The sequence below is a fragment of the Ochotona curzoniae genome, unplaced genomic scaffold (assembly GCF_017591425.1).
Source record: "Ochotona curzoniae isolate NIBS_2020 unplaced genomic scaffold, NIBS_Ocur_1.0 scaffold_4683, whole genome shotgun sequence".
Lineage (NCBI taxonomy): Eukaryota > Metazoa > Chordata > Mammalia > Lagomorpha > Ochotonidae > Ochotona > Ochotona curzoniae.
In genome coordinates, this window is record NW_024467121.1 from 1,726,378 (window position 1) to 1,754,248 (window position 27,871).

Sequence of the window (27,871 nt, forward strand, 5' to 3'; positions counted from 1 at the left end):
CATAAAAGACCTAATATTCTTAGAGTCAGTATTCCATTAGCTATTCCCTTCCCTGGATTCAATAACTCAAGATCTCTCATGCATTCCTTGTATGGTCTGGGTGAGTCATCTCTCCGTTATGTAATTCTTGGTCAGGGCGGCTGAGCCGGGTTCCCCTGGGCTCAGAGCTAAGAACAACTCCTGAGTCCCAGTGTGGACTGAGAGACCACTGGACAAAATAATAAATGACACATCCTTTATCTGGAATCACTTCCATGTGACTTGATAGAAATTCTCCATTATTGTCAGGAAAGAAAGTTGGCAGGAAGAGCCAGTAGGCAGGGGAGGTGTGAGAGAGATTAGCTTACCAGTCCTTACTCTGGCCTATTGCTCAACCTGAGAGTCCCAATATCCCAGACAGGTTCTTGTTGCTGCCATTTGTGGCACTAAAAGACCTGTCATCTGTTGGGTAAATTTCCTCCTGTCCCAGGCAGGTGCCCCAGTGCCACACACAATGTATGCACATAAAATGCTAGTTATTTTTATTATTATTTTTTTTAGTTCTGTCATTCACTGTAGTAGTCATTCTCCTCAACTGTGGTCACTGCAGATTTAAGCAATGCCTTCTCTGTGTGGACCAGTGAGGTTAGGGCTCAGGCCTTATAGCCCAAAGACAGACAGTGTCTCCCCTTATGACTCCCACTAATTCACTGATCAGCATCATTTGGTTTCCAATTCATTTATATCAAACAACTTACATTTACCCATATTGTCCACCAAACTAAGATGGTTATTTCAAGGGACAAGTGAATAATGAGATTGCGGGAGATGATGGCAAGAAATTATAGAGCAGCGCCTGGCGTGGTAGCCTAGTGGCTAATGACCTCACCTTGCACGCCTGGGATCCCATATAGGCACCAGTTTGTGTCCTGGCTGCTCCACTTCCCTTTCAGCTCCCTGCTTGTGACCTGGGAAAGCAGCAGAGGATGGCCCAAAGCCTTGGGACTCTGTGCCTGCATGGAAGACCTAGAAGAAGCTTCTGGCTTCTTGGGGAGTGTGCCAGCAGATGAAAGATCTTTCTGTTTCTCCTGCACTCTGTTAATCTGCCTTTCCAATAAAAATAAATAAATCTTTAAAGAAAGAAATTGCAGAGCAAGGCAGATGAGTAAACTAAATGAAAACTGCTGTTATATTAATTTTTTATACATGCATAGATACAGCAAAATGGAGAAAGGACATACATATTTTAAATAATAAATTCATTTTATTTTTGATGATGTTTACATAGTTGAAAGGGATGCTTTCCCATGTGGAGTACCAATCAGGGCAGAGAAATAGGAGAAATGGGGGAAGGTAGATGAGACAACTGTCTGTCTGTAATCTCCTTTTTCTTCTGGTATCTGGGAGAAGAGGAGAGAGAAGGGGAGAGGACTGCTCCAAGCAAACCAATTGCATTAGTATCCAAGAATGGGGGAAGGCCACCTGATGTCATCCCAGGGTCCCCAGTGTGGAGCATGTTCCAAGGATACTGCTTAAGTGGTTTTGGTAGTTCTGAGAAGTTGTTGATTTCATTGCTCGCTCCAAGGTTGAGGAAATCCTTTCCAAAGTCCATTGACTAACATAGTCTACCTTAGAGTCTTGACTTGCCTAGATATTTGTCGAGGGAGCTGTCCAATTTGTTCTTCCTTCCATGGCACTAGATGTCCTCTGCTGACCTCAATGAACTGGTTGACATTTCTCCCATGAGCATGTGGGCATGCTGTCTACCGCACAGGTCTAAGCAACTGTGGAGATCCAGTTTTGACACATGCACTCCACAGTCAGACCACATATCCAGTGATTTTCACCTTGGTTGAAGTTCTGAGTCCAGTGATCTAGTTGCACAGGGGTCCCCAAAGAAACCTTGCGAGAGGTGACCCTAGACCTGACCCCTGTGTGTGCTGTACAGTGTGAGGTCTGGCTCAGTCCATCACCCACATCAGCATACACACACACTGCTAGTTGCAGTCACCTGGTCAGTTCTAACCCCAGCCACATCTCATACACAAACCAATGGATGCTGTGACCCAGCCCAACCTTACCTACCATACACTGGCCCTTAACCCCCTCAGTGGGAGCTGCAGCCTAGTTAGAGCAATTCCCAATTACCCCCACTAGGCCCGGCTCCAGCTCTGGTTCCTATGCATAACAGTATGTGCAGTGGACTGGTCCAATGTGTCCCATATCCCATTCAGCTCTCATATATATCAGTGGGCATCGGTGTCTAGCTCAACCCAACTGACCCCGCTATCTAGCCCACATTCATGCTGGTGGGTGCCCACTGCTTATCTAGCTGGGACCACTTTCACAGCCCTAGTTCTCATGCTTACTGATGGAAGCTACATCTCATCAGAGGGGTGCCCACAATTTCCCTCCAGGGATCATGGCAGCCCTGGATTTTACACTTTCCAGGTAGTTCTGTGGTCTAGTCTGACAGGACTTACCCCCAGTTCCAACACATGCCAGCTGATGCTGCAAAGCCCAACCAGCCTGCATTTACTCTGACTCATACAAGTACCAGTGGATATGGTCACTTAGCCCAGCCTGGCTCTCCCCCAACCTAGCTCACATGCAATGGGTTTTGTAGTACTGCACAACCTGTCGTAGCAGTGGGCCATCAGAGGATCACAGGCACTCCCCTACCAAGCTCACCCTCCATCCTAGGTCTTATGTGTGCTGGTAGTAACTACAGCCCAGACTGGCATGGCTCACCTCACCATGGCATTTGCCATTGGGTGCTGCATCCTAGTCTCACTCAGCTTGTTTCCAGTTCCAGCTAATGCTGGTGGGTGCTACACCTAGCCCAATACAGCCAGCCCCCAGTTATGGTTCTAATGTGAACTGGCTGGCATTGTGGCCCAACCTGGCCCATCCTGCACACAGTCTTGGATCTCAGGTCTGCTAGTGGGTGTTATAAACTGGCCTTGCCTGGTCCACACCCTAGACCTGACCCACACATATGCAGGTAGGTACTGTAACCTGGCCTGGTCTGCACTTTTCCCAGTCATGGTTCTTGTATCCACCTGCAGGGACTGCATCTTGGCAAAAGAGTTCCCTAAGCTCCTCTATCAGGTCACTTCCCAGTAGCAGATCTTGCACACACTGGTGGGTCCTTGGCCCAGCCTGACTTGGCCCACCTCCTGTCCTGGCAAGAAAAACGGCCCTGCCTGACAACCCAAATCCATTCCAGCTCTTACTGTTGGGTGCTTCGGCCCAGCCACACATGGTCCACCCCTGGACCCAGTTCTTGTATGGTTCAGTGTGTATAGAGATCTAGCCCAGCCTGTCCTACACCTACCCTGGCTCTTATAAGCTGGGGTGTCCCCTTAGCTCCCTGATCAAGCTTGCTCCCAGACACAGATCTTGCTCATGCCAGTGGTTGCTTTTATCGAGCCCAGCATAACACATCTCCCAGCTTGGCCTTTGGCATCAGATACTGCAGCCTAGCCCTGTCCAGCCTGTCCCCTATCCCTGGTTTCTATGCAAACTAGTAAGTATGATAGCTTAGCCTATCTTGCACCTCATCCTGGCTCCTGCACATGCCAGCATGCTTTGGTTTGGCCTGACCCTGGCTAGTCCACTCCCTTCAGAGCCAACCCACATGCTTGCCAACAAATGAAGCAAGGAAACAAGTCAGACGGTATTTTGGGGCTGGGGTGAGGAGAATTCAAACAAAAGTAGAGTTATACCTTATGCATGCTGGTCATTCTTTTTTGTTTCAAAGATGTTTATTTGTTTGTTTATCTGAAAGCAGAGTGACACAGGGTGATAGGGTGTCAAGGAAGAAGCAAGGAAAGGAGAGAGAATGAATGAATATTCCATCTATTGGTTCACTCCTTAAATGGCCTCAATAGCCAAGACTGGGTCAAGTTGAGACCAGAGATACCATATAATGGTGTTGTGTATTTCACAGAAGTGTGTAATCTATTAGAGAATTTTTTCCAGAGAAATCTGGAATACAGATTATTCCTGATCTCTATCCAAATTTGCCTAATGTAATCACCGAAATTTCAATTTTTGGAAACTATTGATACAGTCAAACTTCGACACATAAAACAGCAGAATGTGGCAAAGATATCAAGGGAACTTGCTGAGAAAACTGAGCTCTCACTGTTTAGATACAAGTATGGAACACTTAACTTTTATATAACGCTTGATAAGATTTCCTCTTCTTCACCCTGAATATGTACAGGCTTAACCAGCAACACTGACTTCAGATGATCCTTATATATAGTGCATTAGGCAAAATGTGCCAAGTTGGTTGCTTTGATCTTCACCAAATATCACTGAATGTTAGATGTAGTGTTTCACATTTTCTTTTGGTACATGCAGGCACCTTTGGACCAACATAAATCTTCAGATATGTCTAAGTTTTGAAGTGTAAGTGACACACGCCAGGAAGGGAAGGATCCTGCCCATTACTTGTTCTAGGCTCTAGGAAAGCCCCAGACATGTGTTCTGCTCAGTGTAATTCCCACATGCCAGTGAGAGAAGCAACTATTTGGAGTCTGAGTGCACTTGCATTTGACTGACCTGTTATGTGAGGTTAGATACAGCATCTTCCACTTGTGATATTATTTTGGCATCCAAAAAGTTTTGAATTTTGGAGCATTTTGGATTTTCAGGTTAGCAATGCTCAACCTGTGATGATATCATGTCAACATTGCAAATAGGAAGATGTGAACAGATTTGTGTGTTCTTTGGTGCTTAGCAGTGAAAGTGGATCACACAAGTACATGTTCACTATGATTATTACTGTGTGCATATTTCTCATTCCTTCCTTCTGTCTAGAATCTTGCTTGATTACAGGAAATGCACACATGAAAAGACATGATTTCTGCCCTCAACAAGGGCCAGTCACATGGGAGATAGTCATGAAGTCAATGGGAAAGTGTTGGAGGACCCTGAGATGAACAAAGCTGCAAGTCTCCATAAAGAAACTAAAATATGAATATGGACTGTATTTAAAAGGTGATGTGAAGAAATTGGTTTTATCATTAAAGGTGACATTAAAGAATTATCCTTTAAAAATATATTTGAGGAGATACAGAGACAAGTAGAGATAGAGAAGGGGAGAGATAAAGAGAGAGATTGAGCGAGAGAGAGAGAGGGGTCCTGTTATTTGCAAATGCCTGAAGTTGTGGGTCTATAGCTCAAATCCAGAGCTCCTACATGGTTGGTTAGAACAACTCAACTACTTGAGCCATCACCTGCTGCTTTGTAGGGCACACATGGGCAGGAAATTGGAGTTAAAGTGGAGCTATAACTCCAGCCTAGGCAGTCCAATATGGGCTGTAGGCATGCTGATGGGCGTCTTAACTGCTGGTCCAAATTCCTACCCCTTAGCTCTTTGTTTAGATATAATGCACATGCTATAAAACCCACCCATCTAAAGTGCACAACTCAGTAAATTTTAGTGTACCTAAAGTTGTATAACCATTGCTGCAGTCTAAGTGAAGACACATTTTTACCATCCAAAGGAGTGTTTAAATTGTGCTCTTTCAGGTTTCTTCCTAAGTTAAACATTTTTACAATAAAGAATCAAGATATAAAACTGGAAAATTTTGATGTGTGTCCATTATGAGTCACCTCTGTGTTACACACAAAAATAGCCATAAATATGCTACTGTGTCTTTAATTTTTAATTTTATTAGTGACAAGGTAAATAGGCACATGGAAATCTTCACAGATATCTACACATGTATTTAAATAAAACAAGAGTTGAATTCTAAGAGAAGGATTTTAATGGTAACTAGTACATGTTATTTATTTACTGTAGAAAAAAATCTCTAAGTTTATAAAATTCAATTTCTCCATTCTTCCTGTGTCCTAAAAACCAGCTGCAAGAATTCAAACAGGGAATTCTTTGAAGGGAAATACAGATAGACTGCAAAAGAAGCACAGCCCTTGAGAATCACAAAAGCGATTGGCGGTGCTCTAACAAGAAGCAGAATGCTGCAGGGCCTCATTGGCGTGGCCTTGGTGTGAGGGCTCCACCTGGCCCTGCTTTTCACCCTTCATGCACTTGCTTCCAAATCCTAAGGCACATGGGCTACTACGTGCATGCGTGTGACAGATCTCTGCAATGGCCCTCGGTAGCAATACCTGTGAGCAACTTGGGGTGCCCATCAACAAGGTAACCAGTCTCGGTGGAGACTGAAGGAGTACCAAGTTTTCTTAAAACCCTGATGCCTGGCTCCATTAAAGATTCCAGGCTGCCTCCTGGCATTTCTAGTTTCTGCTAGGTGTCCATAGCAACTAGTTCTGCATAACTGTATGTGTATTTATCAGGAAGGCCTGTGATATCATTTGTTTTGGCCCTGCCAAGGCAGCAGGCTAAATTTTAAGTTGCTAGGGTTTTGTGTGTGTGTGTGTGTGTGTGTGTGCGTGTGTGTGTGTGTGTGTGTGTGTGTGTGTGTGTGTTTTGTTTTGTTTTGGTTTGGTTTTTTTGGTGGCCTGTAGAGGATGTTAGGAATATCCAGATGGTCCTTGGCAAAGGAAAGCTTTCCCACCCATGATAGCCAGATGAGTTCTACATTCTTTAGTAAATGTTATCTTAAAGGCAAGGAGTCCATTGTCTTGGGGGAGGGAGCTCTTATGAGTCAAGATCCCAAAGTGCTAATTTTTCTATTGGTCAGGGTCAGGCACAAGAATGAAAGCCCTGACTCAGGTAGAAAAAACTGCACATGGCCTCCTACTCTTACAGCTACAACTACCCAGCACATTAATAGTTTTAACACTGGGGACTCCAGTGGCCAATGTGGGATCCTCCGACACTCTGAGGCAAGTGCCTGTGGCTCAGCCACTGTGAGTTAGACAGACAGGGGCTCCTCCCAGACAGGGTTTAGTTTCCAGGTCGGGAGAACATGCATGGCAACAGCATTTTCTGCCAGGTGCCTTTTGTTTGCTTCCCAGTGAAGTTCTGCAGCTTGGAGCCATTTGGCTTCCCTCCAGGTTAAGGCTGGCAAAAAATTTAGTGTCCATGAGTTCAGCTTTCTTTCAAATAATGTGTCATTATTGAAATTGGGGCACTAATTTTTCCAACTGCTGTGTAAACTTTAAGATTTTGTTTAGCTTTTTCTATCATACTTGATCATCAAGATATCAATTAAAAATAATTAGTGCCAGTGTAAACATGTCCCAGACACATAGGTTTATAAAATATTGCACATAAAAATTTGTTCAGCATTTCTTCTTCATAGCTATTTTCCATTATTATAAAAAGGATACAAAATTGTGCAGACTATGAATTTAGCAATTTTACTTCAAAATGATAATACTACACATGAATATGTTTATTTACAAGAATTCTGAAGCATCAGTTCCTTTTGATGGCTAAATTCCAGAGGATTAGCAAAAGGCTTAAATAAAAGAATATTCTCCAGAGTTATGCACTATAAACATGAAATGTAAAAATAAGCACTGTGTTGGAATAAGAAATTTTAAAGAAATACTTAAGAGCCAATTTTCTAGAGTTGCCTCACACCTGCATAGCTTCACATTTCCATCCTAATTATGCTTGATAAGTAGAATGTATAGCGTGGAAATTGGTTACTTAATCTCAAGCTAAATATTGGCGTTGCTTCTTATGAGTATTGAAAAATAATCTTTATCCATATTGTTAAATTGCTTGTTAATACTAATAACCTCAAGACATTTTCCTTTTAAATACCATAAAGTGTGGAGAGTATCTTTACATTCATGTGTTAACCAAGTCAATGAAGAGACATGTATGTATATACAAGGAAATATGTAAATAACATGCTTTTCAAAGCTGGTTAAAGCAGATATGAGTTCCTGAATAACATGGCTATCAGTGATTTCAGGTAGAAAGTAGCAATATTGATTTGCTTTTCCTTAACACTGTCTCTGATTCTGTGTGAGTAATCTGCACACAGTGGTGATCTGAGGAGGAAATTCAGTGAAAAATGAACTAACCAAATCTCAATTTCCAGATCCTCTAAATGATCAGACACTCAACCTAGAGGATGGAAAATAAATAAATACATGTTTATCCTCACTTATGAGAGTATCTTTGTGGTTTCCAACGTACTTTCACAGTACCAATGACATAGGGCCTGTCTCCCTGAGCCACAGTGTCATCAGAAACACTTCTCGTCCACAGGGAGGTGTCACTTAATCCGTTTGATACAGTAGTGTTGGACAGTTTGGTCTGAGTTCACCTTCTCAGGTCTATGATCATTCTGACATCTCATCTTTGCAACTTCAGTTGGATTTTCCCAGACAGCCACCTGAGGCCCCACACCCATTTCAAAGTGTCTGCCAAATACAGAGTGACTGGAGCAAAAGAAGTCGTGCACAACTGCTGATTACTTGCACAGTATTGGCCTTTCTTTTCTCAAAATGTTCCCTGGGCCTGTGACAATTTCTCCAAAGCATTTTGTAGATGAAGCGATGATTTCAGGGGTCTCTCCATATCTGAGGTCACAGGCAGGTACAGGAAAACCTTTATTTGAACCCCGATGTTCTTTCTTGTCTTTGCACAGGACCAGTGTGCATGTCCTTTGACCTTTGTTTTTCTTGTCACGCCTCTGGGGTCTTGTCGCTTGTCAGCTGTTCACGGTCAGTCATATCATCCTGTGGCGGTCTTGATCTGTCAAAGAAGCCACACTGCAAAACAGATGAAAGAGCTGTGAAATGGAGCCACTGGGGGACTTCATGCAGAATACATTTGAAGCAACACGCATTCCATCTAATCTGTAAGGAGCTGGCAGCTCTGTGGAAGCAACCTTCCCTTTCCTCTGAATGAGGAGGCATCAGCAGCGTGTTGTCTGCCTGCACTGTACAGGATCAGCTGGGCACAGGCAGCGGGCTTGCACGCTCCTCCTGCCATGAGGTGGACACGGTACAATGTGCCTGTTTTCACCAAACCCCTCCAGACCTGGAATACTTTTCTGGGATCACAGTAGTGTTGTCTCAAGGATTCCTACTGAGCTTCCCTCCTTGTCTGGAAACCAATAGCAATGTTAGCTGCTGAGCAGGAAAGGGATGTTACTCCTGAAGTATGTTGCTGGCTACCTTGGAATGAGAAATGGGGAGATGGCTGCACATAGCCCCTACACTCGGTGGAGCATGCAGTATATTTAGGACAATTTCATTTGCTGGATCACTTCCAGGCATCCGGCAGACAGAGATATCTTGTTGACTTTGCAAAGATTAACCAGCAGTTCAGGGAGGAAGGCACATTTCTACTTAGTATTTTGCCAAAGACAATGTAGTTTTTTCCTAGAAACCTTGCATCTCAATTATGTTTATTGTTTCTCAGGTTTGAAGCCTGGGTTTGGCTTATCACTATCAAGTGATCTTTGTGTGGCAATCTGTAATTTGGTATAAATGATTCCATCTTATGTTCACTGGAAGAATAGCAGTTACTATAAATAGTACAGCAATACAAAAATCCATTTCTAAGGGTATGTCAAATACTGATTGAGTTTAGCATGTCAAAGCAGACAAATAAAGGAATAAACCCTGAAGATGATGATCAAAAATACTATTCTTTAACTCAAAGCTAAGGTTTTCTAAGCTTATAGGTCCATTAAGCATGATGTAGATTATTTTAAATTAAAAAAACACAAATTGATTTAGAAAGGAGAGAACTCCACCCATTTTTTATCTGTAAGTGTTCTCAATGGCTGGAATTGGGGCAGGCCTAGGCCAGGAATGAGGTACATAATCTAGATTTTCCACTTGAGTGGCAAGAACCCAATGACTTGAACCCATCCCTTTTCTCCCCACCTTGTTGCCCCCTCTGCTCCCCATTTCTGCATTGGGGAGAATTTGGAGTCAGAAGCCAGAATTTGGAATTGAATCCAGAGACTGTAACATGGGATGCAGGTGTCTTTAATTACTAAACTCAGTGTCTGCTTCTGTGTATTATTTTTAAATGACAATAGTGGGTAACTAATGTGATTAGGTTAATTTTTCTTAGAGGCCTGTGATTGTGACACTGGAGTTTAGAAGAGCCTGGCAAACTTGGCAGTTGTACAGATTTTTGTGACAGAAATTAATCCTCATTGTAGAATTTTAGAACAAATATCAGTAAAAATTGACTCAAGAGGAAAAAATTGACTAGAGTAAGTTAGAGTGAATTAGAGTTTCCTAATGCAAAAGGACAAGTGACAAGATTAAGAAACGAGTGCAGTCATTTTTTAACATTCATGATCAGTTTGGTCTGATTGATGGTTAGAATAAAAAAAAACCAGAATTGACCTTTATTAATTGCATCTATGCAGTACTTACAATGACAGATCTCTAGGGATTGATGATAAGCTCATGTCAATAGAAAAAGCTTAAGATCTGGGTTAACTGAACAAGAAAAAGCAGACTTCATAACATCATCACTCCAAGCAGATTGGAAAGAGGATCACAGGTCTTAGTTAAGAAAGTCTAACTGTATTTATTCACAAGATCTCCTACTCATTTTTTTGAAAAGAAAAGATGAAAGCAATATTAAAAACTCTGTCTTCTTATGTTAGCTACATAAGCACATTATGTATGTCAAAGCAAGCAAGACACTAGTTTTTCTTTGTGTCCTGTGACTGTTCAAAAAGACTAAATCCTGCCTCCAGCATTGTCGTTTTAAATCCCTCAGATGTACTTCTAAATCCCCTTACTGGTTATTTCAGTCCAAAAGGAAATAAATTAAATCAACTTACCTTCCATAAAGCTAAGGTTAAAATAGCCAGAACCAACAATCCAAGAAGTATTGCTAATATTATTACCCAGAGTGGGATTGAGAAGGAAACATTTGGGGTCGCCCAAATAACTGATGTCTTAATCTGAAATGGAAAATAAAGCAAATGAGCTCTAATTTGTAAACTGTTTAATGAAATGAAGCAGTCATTACCAGTATAATGCTTGGGATAATTCTGAAAGAACCCACATAATAATCGAAATTTTCCTGAAGGAGAATTAAGAGGTTATAGTACTTGACCGTGAGTGTTTTGAAACTAGCACATTCCCAGGCCTGCACAATGGTCAATGTCATATGACTGACACTTGTTTGGTGGGTGCTCATAACCACAGAAACTCCAGGACAGGAATGAGGTGAGCCAAGAACCAATAACATGCTTATGAGGGGTCTTAAGTTGGGCTGCACGTTAATTTTAAAAGATTCACTAATTTATTTGAAAGTCAAAGTTACACACACACACAGATCAAGAGAGAGAGAGACAGAGAGACAGATATCCTTCAATTATCCATCTGCTTGTTCACTGCCTAGATAGCCACAAAAATGGGCTGGACCCCGGTTGTATATAAACTTAAATTGAAATGTCAATGAAGTAGTCACAAGATGTGGTCAAGAATTTGCATTTTCTAACATAGTGGTCACTCAATACCATGTCAATTAACTCCATAATGTTGTAAACTGTTGTTGTTATGTTGTGGCTTTTAATTGGTCGGGATGATATTCTGCCAGCTCAGCCTTCAGACCAGAGATGGTATCCCCAAGAAAATCGTTGAATTTATCTGGACAATAAGATGCTGGACTCTATGCTTGGTATATGCTTGCAATGAAAGAATCTTGACTGAATTTGAACTGTAATACTGCAACAAGGTGGAGGAATCTACCATGGGAGGAGGGTACGGGGAGGGGTTGGGGAAACCCAGAGCCTATGAAACTGTGTCACATAATGCAATGTAATTAATAATAAAACAAATTTTTTAAAAATGGACTGGACCAAGCCAATGCCAGGGGTCAGGAGCTTCTTCCAGGTCTCCCATATGGATGGCAGGGACCCATGCACTTGGGCCATCTTCTATTTTTCCCAGGCCAATAGCAGGGAGCTGGATTGGAAGTGGGACAGCTGGGACATGAACTGGTACCTATATAGGTTGTCAGCATTGCAATTTTACCCACTATGTCATAATGCCAGCTCCTGGGCTGAACTTTTTATGGCAATAGTGTCCACAATGAGACTGCTAAAATATTGGCCACACCTTCAAGTGATGGCGCAAGAACTGCCCAGCTATTTCCTAACTGGTTGAGAGACCATCAATGGGAAACATCTTCACAGGTTCTTGCCCAGACAAGGAGGGGTCAGGGAACATTTAAAATCCCAAGACCCTTCCAAAAACTGGGTGTCTTTCCCTCTCTCCTTTTAAGAGGTCCCCCATCTCCTGGCCCTCTCCTATGAGGTGCTTTCTCTTTCCCTTTTTTTCTATGTTCACTCGGTCACTTCATAAATAAAAGTTCTCTGTCTGTAGCCAACTCCAAGCTTTTTATTTCTATACTGAGATAAGGAAAGAATCCACTGGGCTTTTCTTGTAACAAACAAAGGGACTCTAAAATACCAAGTCTGAACACGTGTGGCCATAGAACTCAATGAACCTCATTGAGAGGTGAGCTTATGAACAACTTTGAACTGCTAGATATGACTGTTAGAAATCCTCTAACCCTCTCATTTTACAGATGAGAAAATGAAGTCTCAGAGGGACTAAAGAGTTCACACCACTGATTAGTGTTAGCAAGAAGTCTTAAGTACAGATTCTGTGCTTTATCGAGGAAGGGCAGCTGAGATCATTAAGTTAGCCATCCTGCATTTTATATAGTTGTAGAGTCCATTAGCAAGGACTTAAATTGTCTTGCTGTGTTGGATATGCCTTCAGTCCTAAATCCAATTTTCAGATGCTAAATTAAAGCAAGTACCCAAAGATTGCAGCACAGCTCACTCCTCAGTATTGTAAGACAGCTTGGGAGAAAGACTTTCCCTACACACTGCACACTTGTGGTCTCTGGAGCATCCCTGCTCCCCATCCCATGTGATAGAAGAAGTACTTCTATTGCTCACATGTTTATGGGGTGCTGTCTTTGGAGGTCCAGACAGCAAGGGAGCTGCAGACCCCCGTGAAAACCAAGAACCCAGGCATGCTGTTAAACCCTTTTGTCAAAGAAAAGAGCAATAAATGTATGTTGGAATCCAGACAAGATTCAGCATGGCAGGCAAATCTAGTTAAAACTAGAGAGCAGTCATCTTTCCCTCCATCACCAAGCTGGTCTAGGTGTTCCTCCTTTTAAGTGTGTTGCTTAAAAAAATCATGATTGCCAGCCAGCAGCACACTCAAGAACTCCACGGTATGATTTAACCACCATTCCATAGAAGAGGATAGAATCCCAGAACTGTGCTTGGTGTCTTAGGAATCTTCCTTGTCAGGGAATGTTGGTATATACTTGAAATGTATTTTGTATGTGCTTAATGTATAGCATGTAGTTTTTATGGTACTGGCACATTGCTTACACACAGCTCTCATGCATTTAGCATGTAGTTGGCATCTGAATCACATACACTTATATTCTACTTGACATGTAATAGGCATGTGACTAGTATGTCCTTAATACATATTTTGCATAACATGCAGATCATATGTGAATGCCATTACTGGGTGTGTGGGCCACACATGATTGGCACATGCTTAGCATGTATTTCACATGTGATTGGCATTATCAAGCAATCTGAGTGATTAGCATGCAGTTGTGACACTTGTCACATGTAGTAGGAATTGATTTTCATGGGCCTGACATATAGCAGACATGTGTCTGGCATGTGCTTAATATGAAGTTGGCATTCACTTATCATAACGTTGACATGCATTTCACAAATAGTTGATCTGTAATTGACTTGCAATGAAAATTGCTAGTTGCCAAATTTAAAAGAGTGAAAATCAGGGGAAATGCATTTTATTATTTGATTAACCCTAAACATCAACTATGATCTATTAATGATACAGCTGTTATCATTTCAACATTCAGTTATCTGCTTCTAACAGATCATTGTTTGTTACTGATAAGAGAGATGGTTATATTTGAACTCATATGCTGATTCATGAGGCTAGGAGGGGTCAGATGGCTAGAGTTTGAATAACAAAATAGTGGAAGCTGGATGTGTTTCATTTACAAATCTGTAAATATGACAAATCTATAAATATGAGATATTAATGGGGGAAGCAGGGTGATTAGTTACATGGAAATATTTTGGGTTACAATGTCATAATTTAAATTTAAAACTATTCTGAAGTAAAATATTTAAAAGATAAGGATCACTTCAACATTTAGTTGCTGTTTTCTGTGGCTAAAGTGAAACGCAATCTCATGAAAACAATGACTCTGGCCAATGAGAGAAGCACCTTCTAGGAGGAGGCTTCAACACTTGTGGGAAAAATGAACAAAATGAAAAGATAAACCAAACATTTCATGAAGCTTGTGAAGATCCTTCGTGGTACTTTGTGTTTTCAGTTTGCCTATAAGTGAGTTAAAATGAAATCAAGCAATAAGTCCATTCTGTAGTGACATCTGCCACATTTCAGGTCCTGGATAGCCATGTCTGAGTAGCAGCTACTACGCTGGATTCTGCATCTCCAGAGTAGGGAGAGTAGCTGGAGTGGCTGAGTCTCCTGTTCTAAGTGCCTGTCATTGAAAGGTGGTCCCAAGACAGAGCATGGGGTGTATTGAGCACAACAGTGAATTCTCAGAATGCAGGCTTGTGATGAGATATTTCAACTGCTTTAAGAAAGAAGAGAAATGGAGAGTAGCTAACATGCTTAAAGCTTAAGGAGAAAATTCCAAGTGTGTGCCAGCTAATCAACAAACTGTTTAAATACATTTTTATTTATTTTTAACTTGGAGTCTTTTAAAGCAGTAGCATAAAATTTTAACAATTCACTTATTATGTTTATCTGCAATTTTAGGAAGTAGGAACCATAAATTGTAAGCAGTTTAGACTCTCTTAAAGTGATCCTAAGTAGGGAACATTTAATCTTACCTTCATTAGGTTGTAAATCTTTTTGTTCTTTGTGAAGGTGGAAAGACCATAAATAAGCCTTTAGTATTGCCTATATTTTATCATTGACATTTATGCTATGTTTTCATATATATTTTGACAAAAAAATACCAAGGTGGAAGGAGAGGGCTCTGTTGTATTTACAGCTGTAATTAATGCTGACAGCTGTATTTATGCATCACAAAATCTTGTGTAAACATACTTCAGTGGGGTCAGAAGAGTGTTTTAAATAAATTCATGAAGACACTCTACCCACTGTGCCATTTGGAACAAAATAATAACATAAAGTGGGCCAGCTGAGCATCCGTGTCACTATTTAAATGACCCTATGGGAAAAGCAGTCCTCACTGCCAACAATTGCTGACTGTAAGAAGTCCACTTTCAGGGGCCATGTTCTGCTAACAATTCTGGAAATCAAATGTATTACTGTTTAGGGATGAGCTTTAAAATCGGAAGTTTCATATGATCTAATAACTGCTTTTGAAAATGCTGTAAATTTTTGGACTTCGGTTGCATGACATGCAAATGCTCACAGTTACCAGTGACCTGAAACAATGTCCAAGTAATTGAAGGATTTTGTTCAGTCACACAGAAAGGATTCTGTGTGTAGTCACAAACTTGAAATTATACAGTCTTTCCCTCACCTCTGTACAGGACGCTGTCATACCACATGAGGAATTCATTTGTTACAAACACAGCTAAGCTCTGCGACTCAGCTGTTAACATATGCTGTCTTAGAGTTATATGCCAGTTTGGACTATCCTAAAACTTGCCAGTTCAATAAAAATTATGCTTCAACACTATAAACTGCTAAATACTAAAATGAAAATAGATACAAGACAGCCAAATAGTACCCTATAGCCATTTTAAGATGTATAGCAGCCAGATGTGAATAAACCAAAATAGAGATGTCAATAAAGTAGTCACAGGACGTGGTTAAGATCTTGCATTTTCTAACATAGTGGTCACTCAATACCATGTCAATTAACTCCATAATGTTGTAAACTGTTGTTGATGTTATGTTGGGGCTTTTAATTGGTCGGGATGATATTCTGCCAGCTCTGCTTTCAGACCAGAGATGATCTCCCCAAGAAAATCGTTGAATTTATCTGTACAATAAGATATTGGATTCTATGCATGGTACATGCTTACAATGAAAGAATCATGACTGGATCTGAACTGTAATACTGCAATAAGGTAGAGGAATCCATCATGGGGAAATGGTTCGGGGAGGGGTTGGGGGAATCCCAGAGCCTATGAAACTGTGTCATAAAATGAAATGTAATTAAACAAAAACCAGCTAAGGCCTGCAATCTTCTATATGTAAAGTTACTTGGGCTTCAAGAAATGACTGAATTACAATTACCCTGAAAATGAAGTACCAACTAATCACTCCACACAAGAGTCCAGGAAAACAAGCAAATAGTATATAGTTTCCTTACAAAATAAGCAAGCAAGCAAACAAACAAAACCAAAGAGACTTTTACAAATGGAAGTTCTGGTGATCCTCAAACCACCAATTCCAATTGATTGTATTCCCCCATAAAACAATGCTCTTCTCCTGGGTTTATTTCGAAAGAAGAATGACATGACCTTTGAGAAGGACTTCTTAGAAACAAAAGTCTAACAGCTCTGATCAGAATGCTTCTTTCAAATCAAGCCTCAGGAGACTGTTTCCCTGTGGTGCACAGCTGACTCTGTACTGGCAAGATCTGTTCCAGTTAATCAGATATTGGGAGACTTGAAAGCACTGCCAATTTCCAAATGTTTTTCCAATAACCTTTACTGAAAGGGTGTAGTAAATCACCTGCATCAGATAACAAGTCTTTTAATTTTTCTTTTCTCAATGTGGTAACGGGTGGTGGCATAGGGAAAGCATGTATTGGATCATTTTGTGGATCTTTTGAGATGAGCTGAGAACAGCAGGCTGTCACCTGTGGCAGCCACGAGAGAAGCAGTGCTGTTGGCAACATGTGTTTCTGTGAGGGAGCGCATGCTTAGAGCAGACAAAAGTGCTTATCTCACTGTGAACCACAAGCCTTTGAACATCTGGGATGAACGCTCTATATTAAAATCCCAAAGCCTCTGCTTTCTGCATTGAACATAAATCCAACCTCCAAGAGCCGTCTCGTGTGAGAGAAAGAGATGATGGAAATGAGAAGGGAGGCCGTGGTGCTTGCTTTCAAACCTTTGGCCTGTGTAAATTTTCACTGTCATTTCAAATTTGGGCTTTTGCAGGACTTAGAGAAGAAAAGATGCCCTACTTTGAGATGAGACTTGAGATTGAGTTGCTCTGGATTCAATGCTACAGCATCATGAGAATGTGTGCTATTTTATGACTGTTCTTAACAGTTTCATCAGCCTCAGAGAAGCAAAGTGACTTCCCAAAGCTTTCCTGATTCCAGTGAAGTAGAGGCAGGGTGGGGGCCAAGCACTTTTAGCTGGACAGCCTTAGATTTTCCTCTCTGCGTCTCAGCATAGCAGGTGCTGAGAATCACCCATCCATTCATTAATTTCAGTGAAAGTATCATAGTAGATTCAATAAGGAGGATTAACTCTTATGGAGAAAGGCAAGGCTCAGAAGACGTGACAACAGTTTAACTTAGATGCTCTGTCATGGATGCCCTGAATAAATGCTCTGATAACAAGCAGAGGGAGACTCAGCAAGGGTTTCCTCCTGTAGGTCTGGCAAGCTCCCAGGTGAGGCCAATTGCAGGTCTGCTAACCACATTTTGAATAATAAGTACCTGGGGACCAGGAGTTTAAGTTGAGGGTTGTAAACATGTATGGAATAGACAGTGTGGTCTGAATTTTTCAAAACACCTGAAAAAGGCATAGCTTGAGTGGCAGAGCCTACTGATCCCCGCCCACTCAGACCTCCCTTTTCTCTGGACAACCTTGCTTGCTTGCCAAAGATGTAGGGGGTTGTTCTGCCAGGGATATCTGAGGGTCAGTGATGTTTAGTAGTAATCCTAGTTCTGACAAATGATGAATGGCATTTCATTCATCTGAAGTGCACGATGTATTCTTTCATTTTTCTCAAATTAGAATTAATAGCTCTTTGGAAATATGACCAAAGTCATGGTCCATGGTGAGCTCCCCACAGAGAAGTTTCATTCCTGCCCACTGGACTCACCTAAAATATGAGTCTGACTTTGTCATAGCTTTCATTGCAATCTGACTTCTCTGTAACAAAATGGCTTCATTAACACACGGTCCTAAGATACCAAAATTAAAATCCCAGATCAAAAGGTAGCAGGAAATGTTCTGAATTAAGAAAGCAATGCTCTGAAGAGGGACATGCTTCCCAATTGAGCGTTAACCTTAAGATGTTATTTTCATTATTTGTGCCCATATATGATTGAAGGTACTCACTGCTATTCTTCCTTCTGGGAGTTTTGCTGGCTGATCTTTATATGGCATCTTCTGAACTTCAAAGGACACCAGGGATGCAAGAGCATAGGGATCATTTTTTCTCTGAAAGTAAAAAAAAAAAAGATTATTGAAGTGTACCCCTTACAAAGCTTGTTGAAGTGTTACTGATAGCCATTCAATTGTTTTCCATTTCTGAAGCAGATTCCCTTCCTGCTTCTTTCTTCTTTCTAATTTTTCCTATTCACCTACACCCCTATTCTCCTAGTTCCCAGTAACCCATTCCTGCAGCCTCTCATCCTCCTACCCCCCCATCCACTCATCCACTCATCCACTCATCCACTCATCCATGCGTCTGTCCATCCACTCGCTTCCTTTTCAGTTCTAAAGAGAATGTCTTATTATTAAGAGACTTGTATGCAACAGATTAATGAAAGTCATAACAGATTAATGAAAGTCATAAGAATGAGGAAGCACAAAAATCATTCTAGTTTCTGCTGAAAGGACAAGAGGGAGGGATGGTAGGTTACATGGTAGGATATGATAGGTTACAAAATTTTTATCTGATGGAGGGAAATATTTGAAAAGAGGGGCTGCTCCTAATTTCTAAAGAAATTCCTCCCATTTCACCTCATATAGAAGTCCTGGAACTGGGTTTCTGGCCTTGGCACCACTAGCAGTTGGGGGATTCCTGGTGGATGATTTGAGCCCTTTTGATTCTTGCCACTAGATGCCAGTAGTATTCTTCTGGCATTTCCATTTTAATTGAAATTTGTATTTTTGAGAACTTTTTTTTAATAAAATTTGGAAATCATCGCCCATAAAATCTGTGTGCATGTGGAAATTTCAATCTGATTTCCTTTCCAGCACTCACTAGTACACACAACAGACAGTTGAGTCAGGAGATTTCGTGTGGGCATCATATATACATACATTAGTGGGTGTCAAGGCATGAAAGAAGTTTGTCTTAAGTCTCTGAGTTCAATTAGAAAACAGGATAGAGAATTCTACTCCTGTTCTTAAAGTCATGTCTTTGGAGCACAAATCACAGAGAACTGTGTCTTTGCACTTGCTTGGGGTGTGTGCGATGTGTGTGATATCTGTGTCCTAGAACATACAGTGTGGAGAACTTGTTTCTCTGTGCAAATATTCTTCCTCTTCTTTTCTTTACTCCTTGGTTCTTGGCTGTGATTTGATACCTCACAATCCCAATCATTTCCAGTCTTCATTGGGGTTCCCAGTGATTCCCAAACTGCGGTCTTTGATGAGCTTCAGGCACACCTGGAATTCATCTCCGGTGATTCTCATCTCTCGAAGATGAGACTGTACTTGCCATACAAGTTTTGCAAGGTTGGTTTACCTTATTCACTATTGCCTTTCTCTGCAACCAGATGACACAAAAATGTGAGGCATCTATCTTGGAATCTTCCTCAGCGCTTAGAGTAGTGTGCCCAGGCAGGCTTCCTACTAGTTGGGACCACACGAGTGGATGGTAAATGAATGCATCTAATGACTTGGTTGTTTGACCAGAAACCTATAAAAGGTTTAATATTCCATTATTGAATGGAACCTCCTTCTTTTCCTTAATTAGATTAGGAAGTTCAGAAAGATGTGAGACAAGGGAGTGATAAATGAAGCAGTTCATGATAAGGAGATATTGACACCTTCTCACCTCTAGCACATAATTCAGACATGCAAACTGACACAGACTGGGGCCTGAGCAAAACAAGTGGTGGCACTTAGCCTCTCAACGTTAGTACTCAGAGGTTAGTCTGTTCGTTATGGTCGATTTATTCTCCAAAGGCAAAGCTTCTCCTGTGCTTTTCAGCAGAAAAAAAAATGCTATCTTTTTCATTTAGAAAACTGTTCTGAAGCTCCAAGGAACAGGAAGAGTTTTATACTATGATCAGCGAGGTTGACATAAAACCCACACTGATCCTGTGGCTGTAGTCAAAGGCATGGGGCATGTGAGCTTCTAACTTGTGAGTTCGGGCAGAGTCATGTTAATTTCATGTTCAAAGTTGATTGCTTTCAATTGTACCCTTTAAAAATAAATTATACTTATTCAAACGTTTTTTAAAAACCTTCTGAAGTCTTCCATACAGCAATGGCTTCTATAATAACAATCATAGCAATCATTGTCATATTGTAGTCAGGTTAAGATTGGAAAACCAGCTGGGGTTACTCTCCCTTGACTAAATCTTGGACCTCCATCCAGCCCCAGATCACCCGTTAACCCTTAGAAATTGCCCTGACTCTCTGTCATTTCTGCATTTTCCCCATCTTGCTTCTACGACTGACATAAGCAGACACTGGAAATGCAGAAATTGTGGTCAAGGGTGGGTAAAGCTTCAGTGACTTCTATCATTCCTTAGTGTTTCTGAAACTGACCTCTTTTCCTGGAAGCTCTTCAAAATATCAGTATAAATTGCTCTGTTTTGTCTACTAGAACAAATATTTACTGTGTTAAAAGCTCCCCTTTCTCTGTTACTGTTTTCTTCTTCAGACACACTGAATCATCTTTAATAGGAACTTCTTTGTGTTCCTGCTAAATTTTTACTCTGTGAATTTATTGTAATAAAACTGGTATTCATAGATCTGAAGTCTGTACTCTAACGTATTCATTTCCTCCTCCTGACTGTTGTTATGATAGGCATCCTGCTTCATTGAAGAGCGTTTCTCCCTCATTTCAGTAAGATGTGATGCTCAATTGGGGAGGAGGGATGTGTAGTGACCCTTAAGAGTGTGTGGGCTAGAGCATTCATTAATACACTCTTTCCTGCAGCTTTTAGCTAAGAATAGCCGATCACAGGGTGACCCAAAACAAACTGATGGGATGTGAACAAGTCTTCTAGGTCTTCAGAAGATTTGTGAAGGTAGGAAAACTGGTATTCTAGGGAGGCTTAAGTATCGTATGAAAATGGGAATTTGATTTGAAAAGGCAAATGCCATTTTCAAACTTTTTAAGGTATTAAAAGGTATGACTTTTGAAGGCATTAAAATGACAAAATTTTTGTTGCCATTCTGTCTTTGAGGAAACGATTGTGCTATTAAATACAGGCTAACAAAACAACAGAATGACAAAAGACTAAAATGGCAATTTATACTTAGGAGGCTAAAAACTGGATTTTCTGAATTCCCACATGATTAAATTTTTTTTTTTTCTGTAGCTCATATTTTTTTTTTTTAATCTGAACTTTTGGATTTCATGAAGACTTTCAGGAAACCACCTGAAAATTTAAAAGTTGTTCCTCAGAAGTCAGGGAAATAATAGACTACAAAGTAAATTACACTCACATAAATATCTGTGTGGTACATTTCTGGAAGATAAATTATACTCACATGTGTAGGATGTTTTTGCAAGGCCTCTTTGTGACACACTTTCTTTGGGGTGCACATTTGTATCTTCTGTATATGTCAATTACAGACTAGAGAGAAACTTTCCTCCATTTTCCTCAAAATGAAGGAATTTGTGGCCAGCTTTGATCATTGAACCTGTCTCAAGTGAGGTAACAGGGTTATGTCTAGATGTCATGGAGGGTCTTATGACTGCTTCAGTGGAAGAAAGAAAATGAATCAAAAACCCATCTTTGTGCATCTGTGTCCTGTGTGGCTGTGGGTTGCAGGCGACACTCCTGTCTATCACCACACCTATTCCATTAAGTCTACATACATTGCTTCAGCTTTGAGGAGTTGGGTCTTGCACTGCTCAGACTTCTGAAGCTGTCTCACTTTTAGAAAATGTTGCAAGCAGTACCAGCAAGATCTATCAGTGGTGGTTACCATCTTGAACATGAAATAAAGGACATATGAATTCTTACACTTTTCTCTGTCCTTAAGATCCTGAACCATCTGCCTCACTGACCTGAAAAGAATCAGATTTAGGTGTGACTCAGAGGGGAACAGCAGTCTAATTTTTCACTATCTGGAAATATGAATTTCTCTTCTAAGTTTGGACATCTTGTTGACCTCTCAGGCTAGAGGACTGCAGTTGGAGAGAGGTAGGAAAGTCAGTTCAGGCTGCTCCTCTCTGCTTGAAATGCATGGAGGCATTGGCAACCTCATTAGATGGGAAAGCATTTGATTTGAGAGCAGGACCAGGTGGCAAGAATTTGGGAAACAAGCCAAATGTCAGAATAGATGTGAGCTAAAGCTGCTCAGAGAAGACCCTTTCTGCAAATGAACTGGTGGTGCACGAGTGTCAGCACCAGAGCAGGCACAGAGTCAGTCACCTGTCTTGCCTCTGGATCAGTCAGCCCAGGCGGCGAATCCAGTTTCCAGGGATTGCAAGTCACTTCTTGTATCTTCTCTCACATTGGAGCTTCTTACAGAATATCTGCTTCTTTTAGCTTAAGAGAAGCAGTTCAGGATTTTGTTTGGTGAATTTGATTGGTTTCAGAAGCTATATGAACCAACGCAGTCTAGCACTTAGCCTTAGCAGTTTCAATCGATACAAATGTTGTGAGCAGGGTCCTGAGCTGGCTGCTACACAGACTGGATAGAAAACACGAAGACAAAGAAAGCACTTTCTGCTCTCCAGAAGGCCCCACTCTGGTGTCAACTGTTAATGGATGTGAGGGATGCTTCCTTCTTTCTCCTCCAAAATAACTGCTCAGCATATCCTCACAAGATTTTTTTCCATTATCTATAGCACAGTTTCTTTGTGTAACTTGCTTAGTAGTCATGAATCGAAGTTTACTTGGATGGTGCATGGTTATACAGAGCTTTGAACAAAAGCCAGCACATTTTACCCTTGGTCTGAAAAATCACATTAAGTTGTCTGTCGTGGTTGGATAGTTGGGCAAACAGGGTCTGTTGGGTTTGTTCAAACCTCTAATGTCATATCTAGTGTAAAGTGGATTCTTGAAGTGCCAAATTCTCCATTGCCCTGGAGAAAATGGAGATATCTTTCTTAACTTGATAAGAGGATATAATGAAAGTGAGAAAGCTAATATTAAATTCAGTACAGTTCTGTATTGACAATATGATAACTAACTATACAATCTCATCCTAAAATTTTGAAGAACAAATTTCCCTGAAGTTATGAAACAGGGCTGTCCAATAGAACACGTTTGAATGATGGAAATGCATTGTCTATACAGTCTCATAGAGGGGATACAAGCTATAAAATATGACTAGTGGCAATGAGGAAACAAACTTCTAATTTTGTTTAAATTTAAATACTTTAGTCACATGAAGAAAATACTACTCTGTTCTTTACTGGATTCTGAAATTGCATGTCATGTAACTTAGATGTGCTTGAAAAGTTGTAAAGATTTAATGTACAGTATTTTAAAATCTCTTTATAGTAATCTCTGGTAGAGGAGTTAAAGTTTAGTGGTCTCAAATATAGTGATTATGGTATAAAGTCTACAGTAAGCAGCAGTCATATAGTAATGTTTCCTTGAACAATATTAGCATAGAGGTATATGCAGGACAAACCTCAAAGACTCGCTATGTAACTGTAAGATCACTTAATCTCTGTGTCTTAGCACACTCATCTGAAAAATGCAGTTACAATAATAGTGCATATCTCATGCACTAGTTGCTGTGTGAATTAAATGAGTAATTCATGTGCAAACCATCTATCTTGCTTCTTAAACACATGGTAATTTCTCAATAGAAACCTGGCTGTTTGCAGGGAGAGAGATGTCTTTGAAAAGGTTGGCTGACTATGTTTTAAGTTTAGAGAACCATTTAGACATAGTCTGTTTTGAGTCAACCAAAGCGTCAACACAGTACAAAAGTAGGCTATTAATAAAGCATACAGAGTTACTGCTGAGTTAAGCTAAGTAGAATAAACATCATAAATAAGCCATTAGGAGGGGATCCATGTGAATTGCTCATAGAATCTGCAAATTTTTAGGAATGAAAGCAGTCCTTAATCCATTTCAGAAATGAAGAAATTGAACCCATGGAAGTTAGGTGCCTTGAACACAGCCACTGTGGAGTGGAATGAAGCTCTGGCTTCTTGACTTATTATTCAACAAAATCAGAGACCACAGGTTCTAATTTAAGCCAGGATCATCACTCCTAGAACTTCATTTTATTTTATATCTCTAGCATTTTACATATCACTTTCCTACTGAGCAGTTTCACATGTGAATGGGTGCATATAAAAGGCAAAAATATTCTCATCCACATCTCCACACATAAACTTGTGCTAATATTTACCAAAACTTCTGGAGCTTTTACACTTACTTGGTTCTGGTTCAAAATTTTGCCCAAGGTTAATGATGATGTGACTGAGAATAACTGGGAAAAGTATGTTACAAACATGAAGAAACAGTCATAATATAAGCAATGAAACCCTGGTTACTTCCTCAGATATTACCAAGGATGGTGAGGTGTTTTAAGAAGCATAACTAGTATGGGCCCGGCGCGATGGCCTAGCAGCTAACGTTCTCTCCTTGAACGCACTGGGATCCCATATGGGCACTGGTTCTAATCCCAGCAGCTCCACTTTCCACCCAGCTCTCTGCTTGTGGCCTGGAAAAGCTATCAAGGATGGCCCAAGGGCTTGGGACGCTGCACCCGCGTGAGAGACCTGGAAGAAGTTCCTGGCTCCTGGCTTTGGATCAGCATAGCATTGGTCATTGTGGCCACTTGGGGAGTGAATCATCGGACGGAAGATCTTCCTCTCTTTCTCTCTTCTCTGTATAACTGACTTTGTAATAAAAATAATAAATAAATCTAAAAAAAAGAAGCATAACTACTAAATTATAAATTATATTACAATATCGTGTCAAAATGGAATATGGCTTTGCTAGCAGGAAGATAAGATTGTTGATTGTACTGGATTGAATAATGTCCTCCCCAAATTCATGTGTATGTAAAATTTAAGAAAATGGGACTGTTTGCAATAAGAGTCTTTACAGCTATAATTAAGGTAACATTTGAGATAAATATATACCATGATTGGGTTATGTTCTGAAAACCAGTAAAATTATCCTTCAAAAAGAAAAGGAGAACACACAAGGACACAGATTAGAAAGAAATGTCAAGGCAGAAGAAAATACAGAAGTATTTATAATCTGGTGGGTCCCAAGGACTGCAAGCAAATGCTGGATGGCAAAAGGGAAGTGTGGAATGGTTTCTCCCTCAAAATCTCCAGAAGAAACCAACACCTTGGTTTTGGACATAGAACCTTTGGAACATGAAAAACTAAATTTCTGATTTTTTAAGACAGTTTATGGTAGGTTATGATATTAATCTTAGAAAAGTAGTTTGTTGATTGTGATCATATGATTTGTTTGCTATTTTATGCAATCAAAGGAAAACAGAGGATGCTTTAAGTATGCCCTAAAATCATGAACTAGCTGGTGTATTTGTGGTAACCAGTCTCCCAGTGGCCCCTATGACTCTTGCCTCCAGGTCTACACCTGCTTGTGGTGGCTCCTCCCATGCATGCTAATGTCTAAGCAAAAGGAAAGTGGGAACCTCAGAAGACTAGCTCATAACAGATGGTGCAGTTTTGCTTTCTCCCGGCTCATATGCTTGGGGGAAGCTAATCGCTATGTTAGGACATCAAGCCACCTAGCCTGGCTGCCGGCAGGCACTATACTTCCATGTCTGTCCCTATGTTGACCTATGCAGCATTAGTCAAGCCTCCACAAAACTGCAGTGTCACCACCGTCATCTCAGCTATAGCCACATGAGAAACACTGAACCTGACACCCACTCCCACCAATCAAGCTATAGCCATATTCCACACCATCAGAGAGAGAGAGGATGCCTGTATGTTATTTTAACCTGCTAGGTTTCAGAGGAATTGGTTACACAGCAGTAGGCAACTAATAATTAGAACTGTAGAAAAGAACTCTTGTTTTTCACTCTGAAAACAACGTGTGCCTAAGTGAAAAACATTGGAGTCATTTTTGATTCTTCTCTTTCCGTCACTCTTACAATGAATTCAGCAAGTACTACTGGGTTTCACTTCAGGATAATGCAGAATCTTGGCTCATCCCTCCTTGCTTTCACTGCCCCACCATTACTTAATCCACCATCATATCCCCCTGGACTTTTGCCCAACTTCCCAGCCATCTCAGTGCTTGTGATGGTACCCTGTATTAGCTGCTGATTAAAATCAGAAATTTCAGCTGGAAGTCAACATTGGTAACAGGTGATGTTACCATGCCACATGAACATGCTCCTGGAATGACACTCTAAGCTCCTTCATGAGTGGTCCATATCCTAGGAGACCACTCACCGCCTCACTCAACCTTCTACTGTGATTCCATTTGTAAAGTTTTACTTATGCATTCACTTACTTTTGAATTTTATATAATTCAAATCATTTCACTTTACATCATGTTCCTGAGATTCATCTCTCATAATATGTGCCTAATCCTTTGCTTTTTACTTCTATATAGCATTTTCTTGTGTGTCTAGACATCAGTTTATCTATTCACATTTCTTTCTAAACTAATTTCCTTGGTGGCTTTCCACTACATTTAGAATAAAACCAGACCTCTTCCCAATGCATAAAATTCTTCATATTCCTCTGCCAACTCTGCAGTGACACAGACTCATTTGTCTTCATCGTCCCTGTCTGGCCTTGGGGACTCTGCCCTGCTGCCTGTTCTGTCAGGGCCTCTGCCTGTAATGCTTCCCAGGCATTCTATCTCAACTCCAGGTCACCTCCCCACTTTCCTGACTGCTTACCCCACTACCCTGACTTACTTTCTCCTAGGCACACACCTCCATTTAAATGGATCTTCTTATCTGTTCATACTCTGATCCCTTCCCTGAGATTATAGCTCTGATAAGGGAGGCCAATATCTGTTTTATTCACACTGAGTCACAAGCAACTAGAAGCAGAAGCTCAGCGTAGGTGATCCATCAATATTGAGTAAATGAATGGATCAATAATTGGATTAAAAACATCTAATATATTGGGTACTGTGTTCCTTCTTAGGTCAATGGTTTAAATCTAGGGACAATTTACTCCAGGTATTGACTATCTACAAATGTTTTTGATTGTCACAACTGGGATAGGTTGCTACTGACATCCAGTGAATAGAGGACAGGCTATTACTAAATACTCCATATGTACATGATGATTTTGGACCACAGAATTGTGCAGGCTAAAGTGTCAATGCTGCTGAGGTTAAAAAAAAAAAAAAAAAACGTTGCTGAAGAATCAACATGGTGGAATCATTAGCCAGGGTGAAGCAAAAATGGAAGATTCCAGGAAATAGGACAAGGCATTCTGACAGCACAAGGGTCCCTAGAGACCTGTGGACACAGGGAAGTGGCAGAAACAACAGAGTGGTGTTGCAGTGACCAGATACCTCATCAATGGTCAACAAACGGTGATCTGAGGTTCACCAATGGCCAGAGATCCACCAGCAGCCAGGTGGAAAACAGAGTTCATTAGGAGCTCTGGAGGTGAACACAGGCAAAGAACTGCCCATCCTGATGATTTGTCTGATTCAACCAGGAGCAGACAGAGCAGCAGACCCCAAGCAGGTGGTGCAGAACAGGGCAGATTTCACAGCCCAGACCACCAGCAGTGCCATGTTGGGAGCCATTTCGGGTAGTATGGCAAGGCTAAGCCAGGAGAGAACTCATTTCTGGCTCTGTACATGCACTGGCACCACAGAGAAAAGAGCACTGATGTTGCATCCTACAAATTTCACCCAAAATAGGTCCGGATAGCCCTCAGGCCTAATGGCCAGCTG

At 40.9% G+C, this 27,871-nt stretch overlaps 1 protein-coding gene across 2 annotated transcripts in view; it reads right to left on the reverse strand.

The window, feature by feature from the left end:
- Positions 1-6,445: 6,445 nt before the first annotated feature.
- ITGA8 (integrin subunit alpha 8) overlaps positions 6,446-27,871 on the reverse strand; it is a 163,598-nt gene continuing 142,172 nt past the window's right edge. For both annotated transcript variants that reach the window (XM_040967867.1, XM_040967868.1), the window contains 3 exons: positions 18,192-18,293; positions 10,695-10,817; positions 6,446-8,649 (listed from right to left, as the gene is read on the reverse strand). In XM_040967867.1, coding sequence (XP_040823801.1) covers positions 8,563-8,649; positions 10,695-10,817; positions 18,192-18,293 — 312 coding nt within the window. In that variant the 3' untranslated portion in view covers positions 6,446-8,562. The remainder of the gene's footprint in view (positions 8,650-10,694; positions 10,818-18,191; positions 18,294-27,871) is intronic.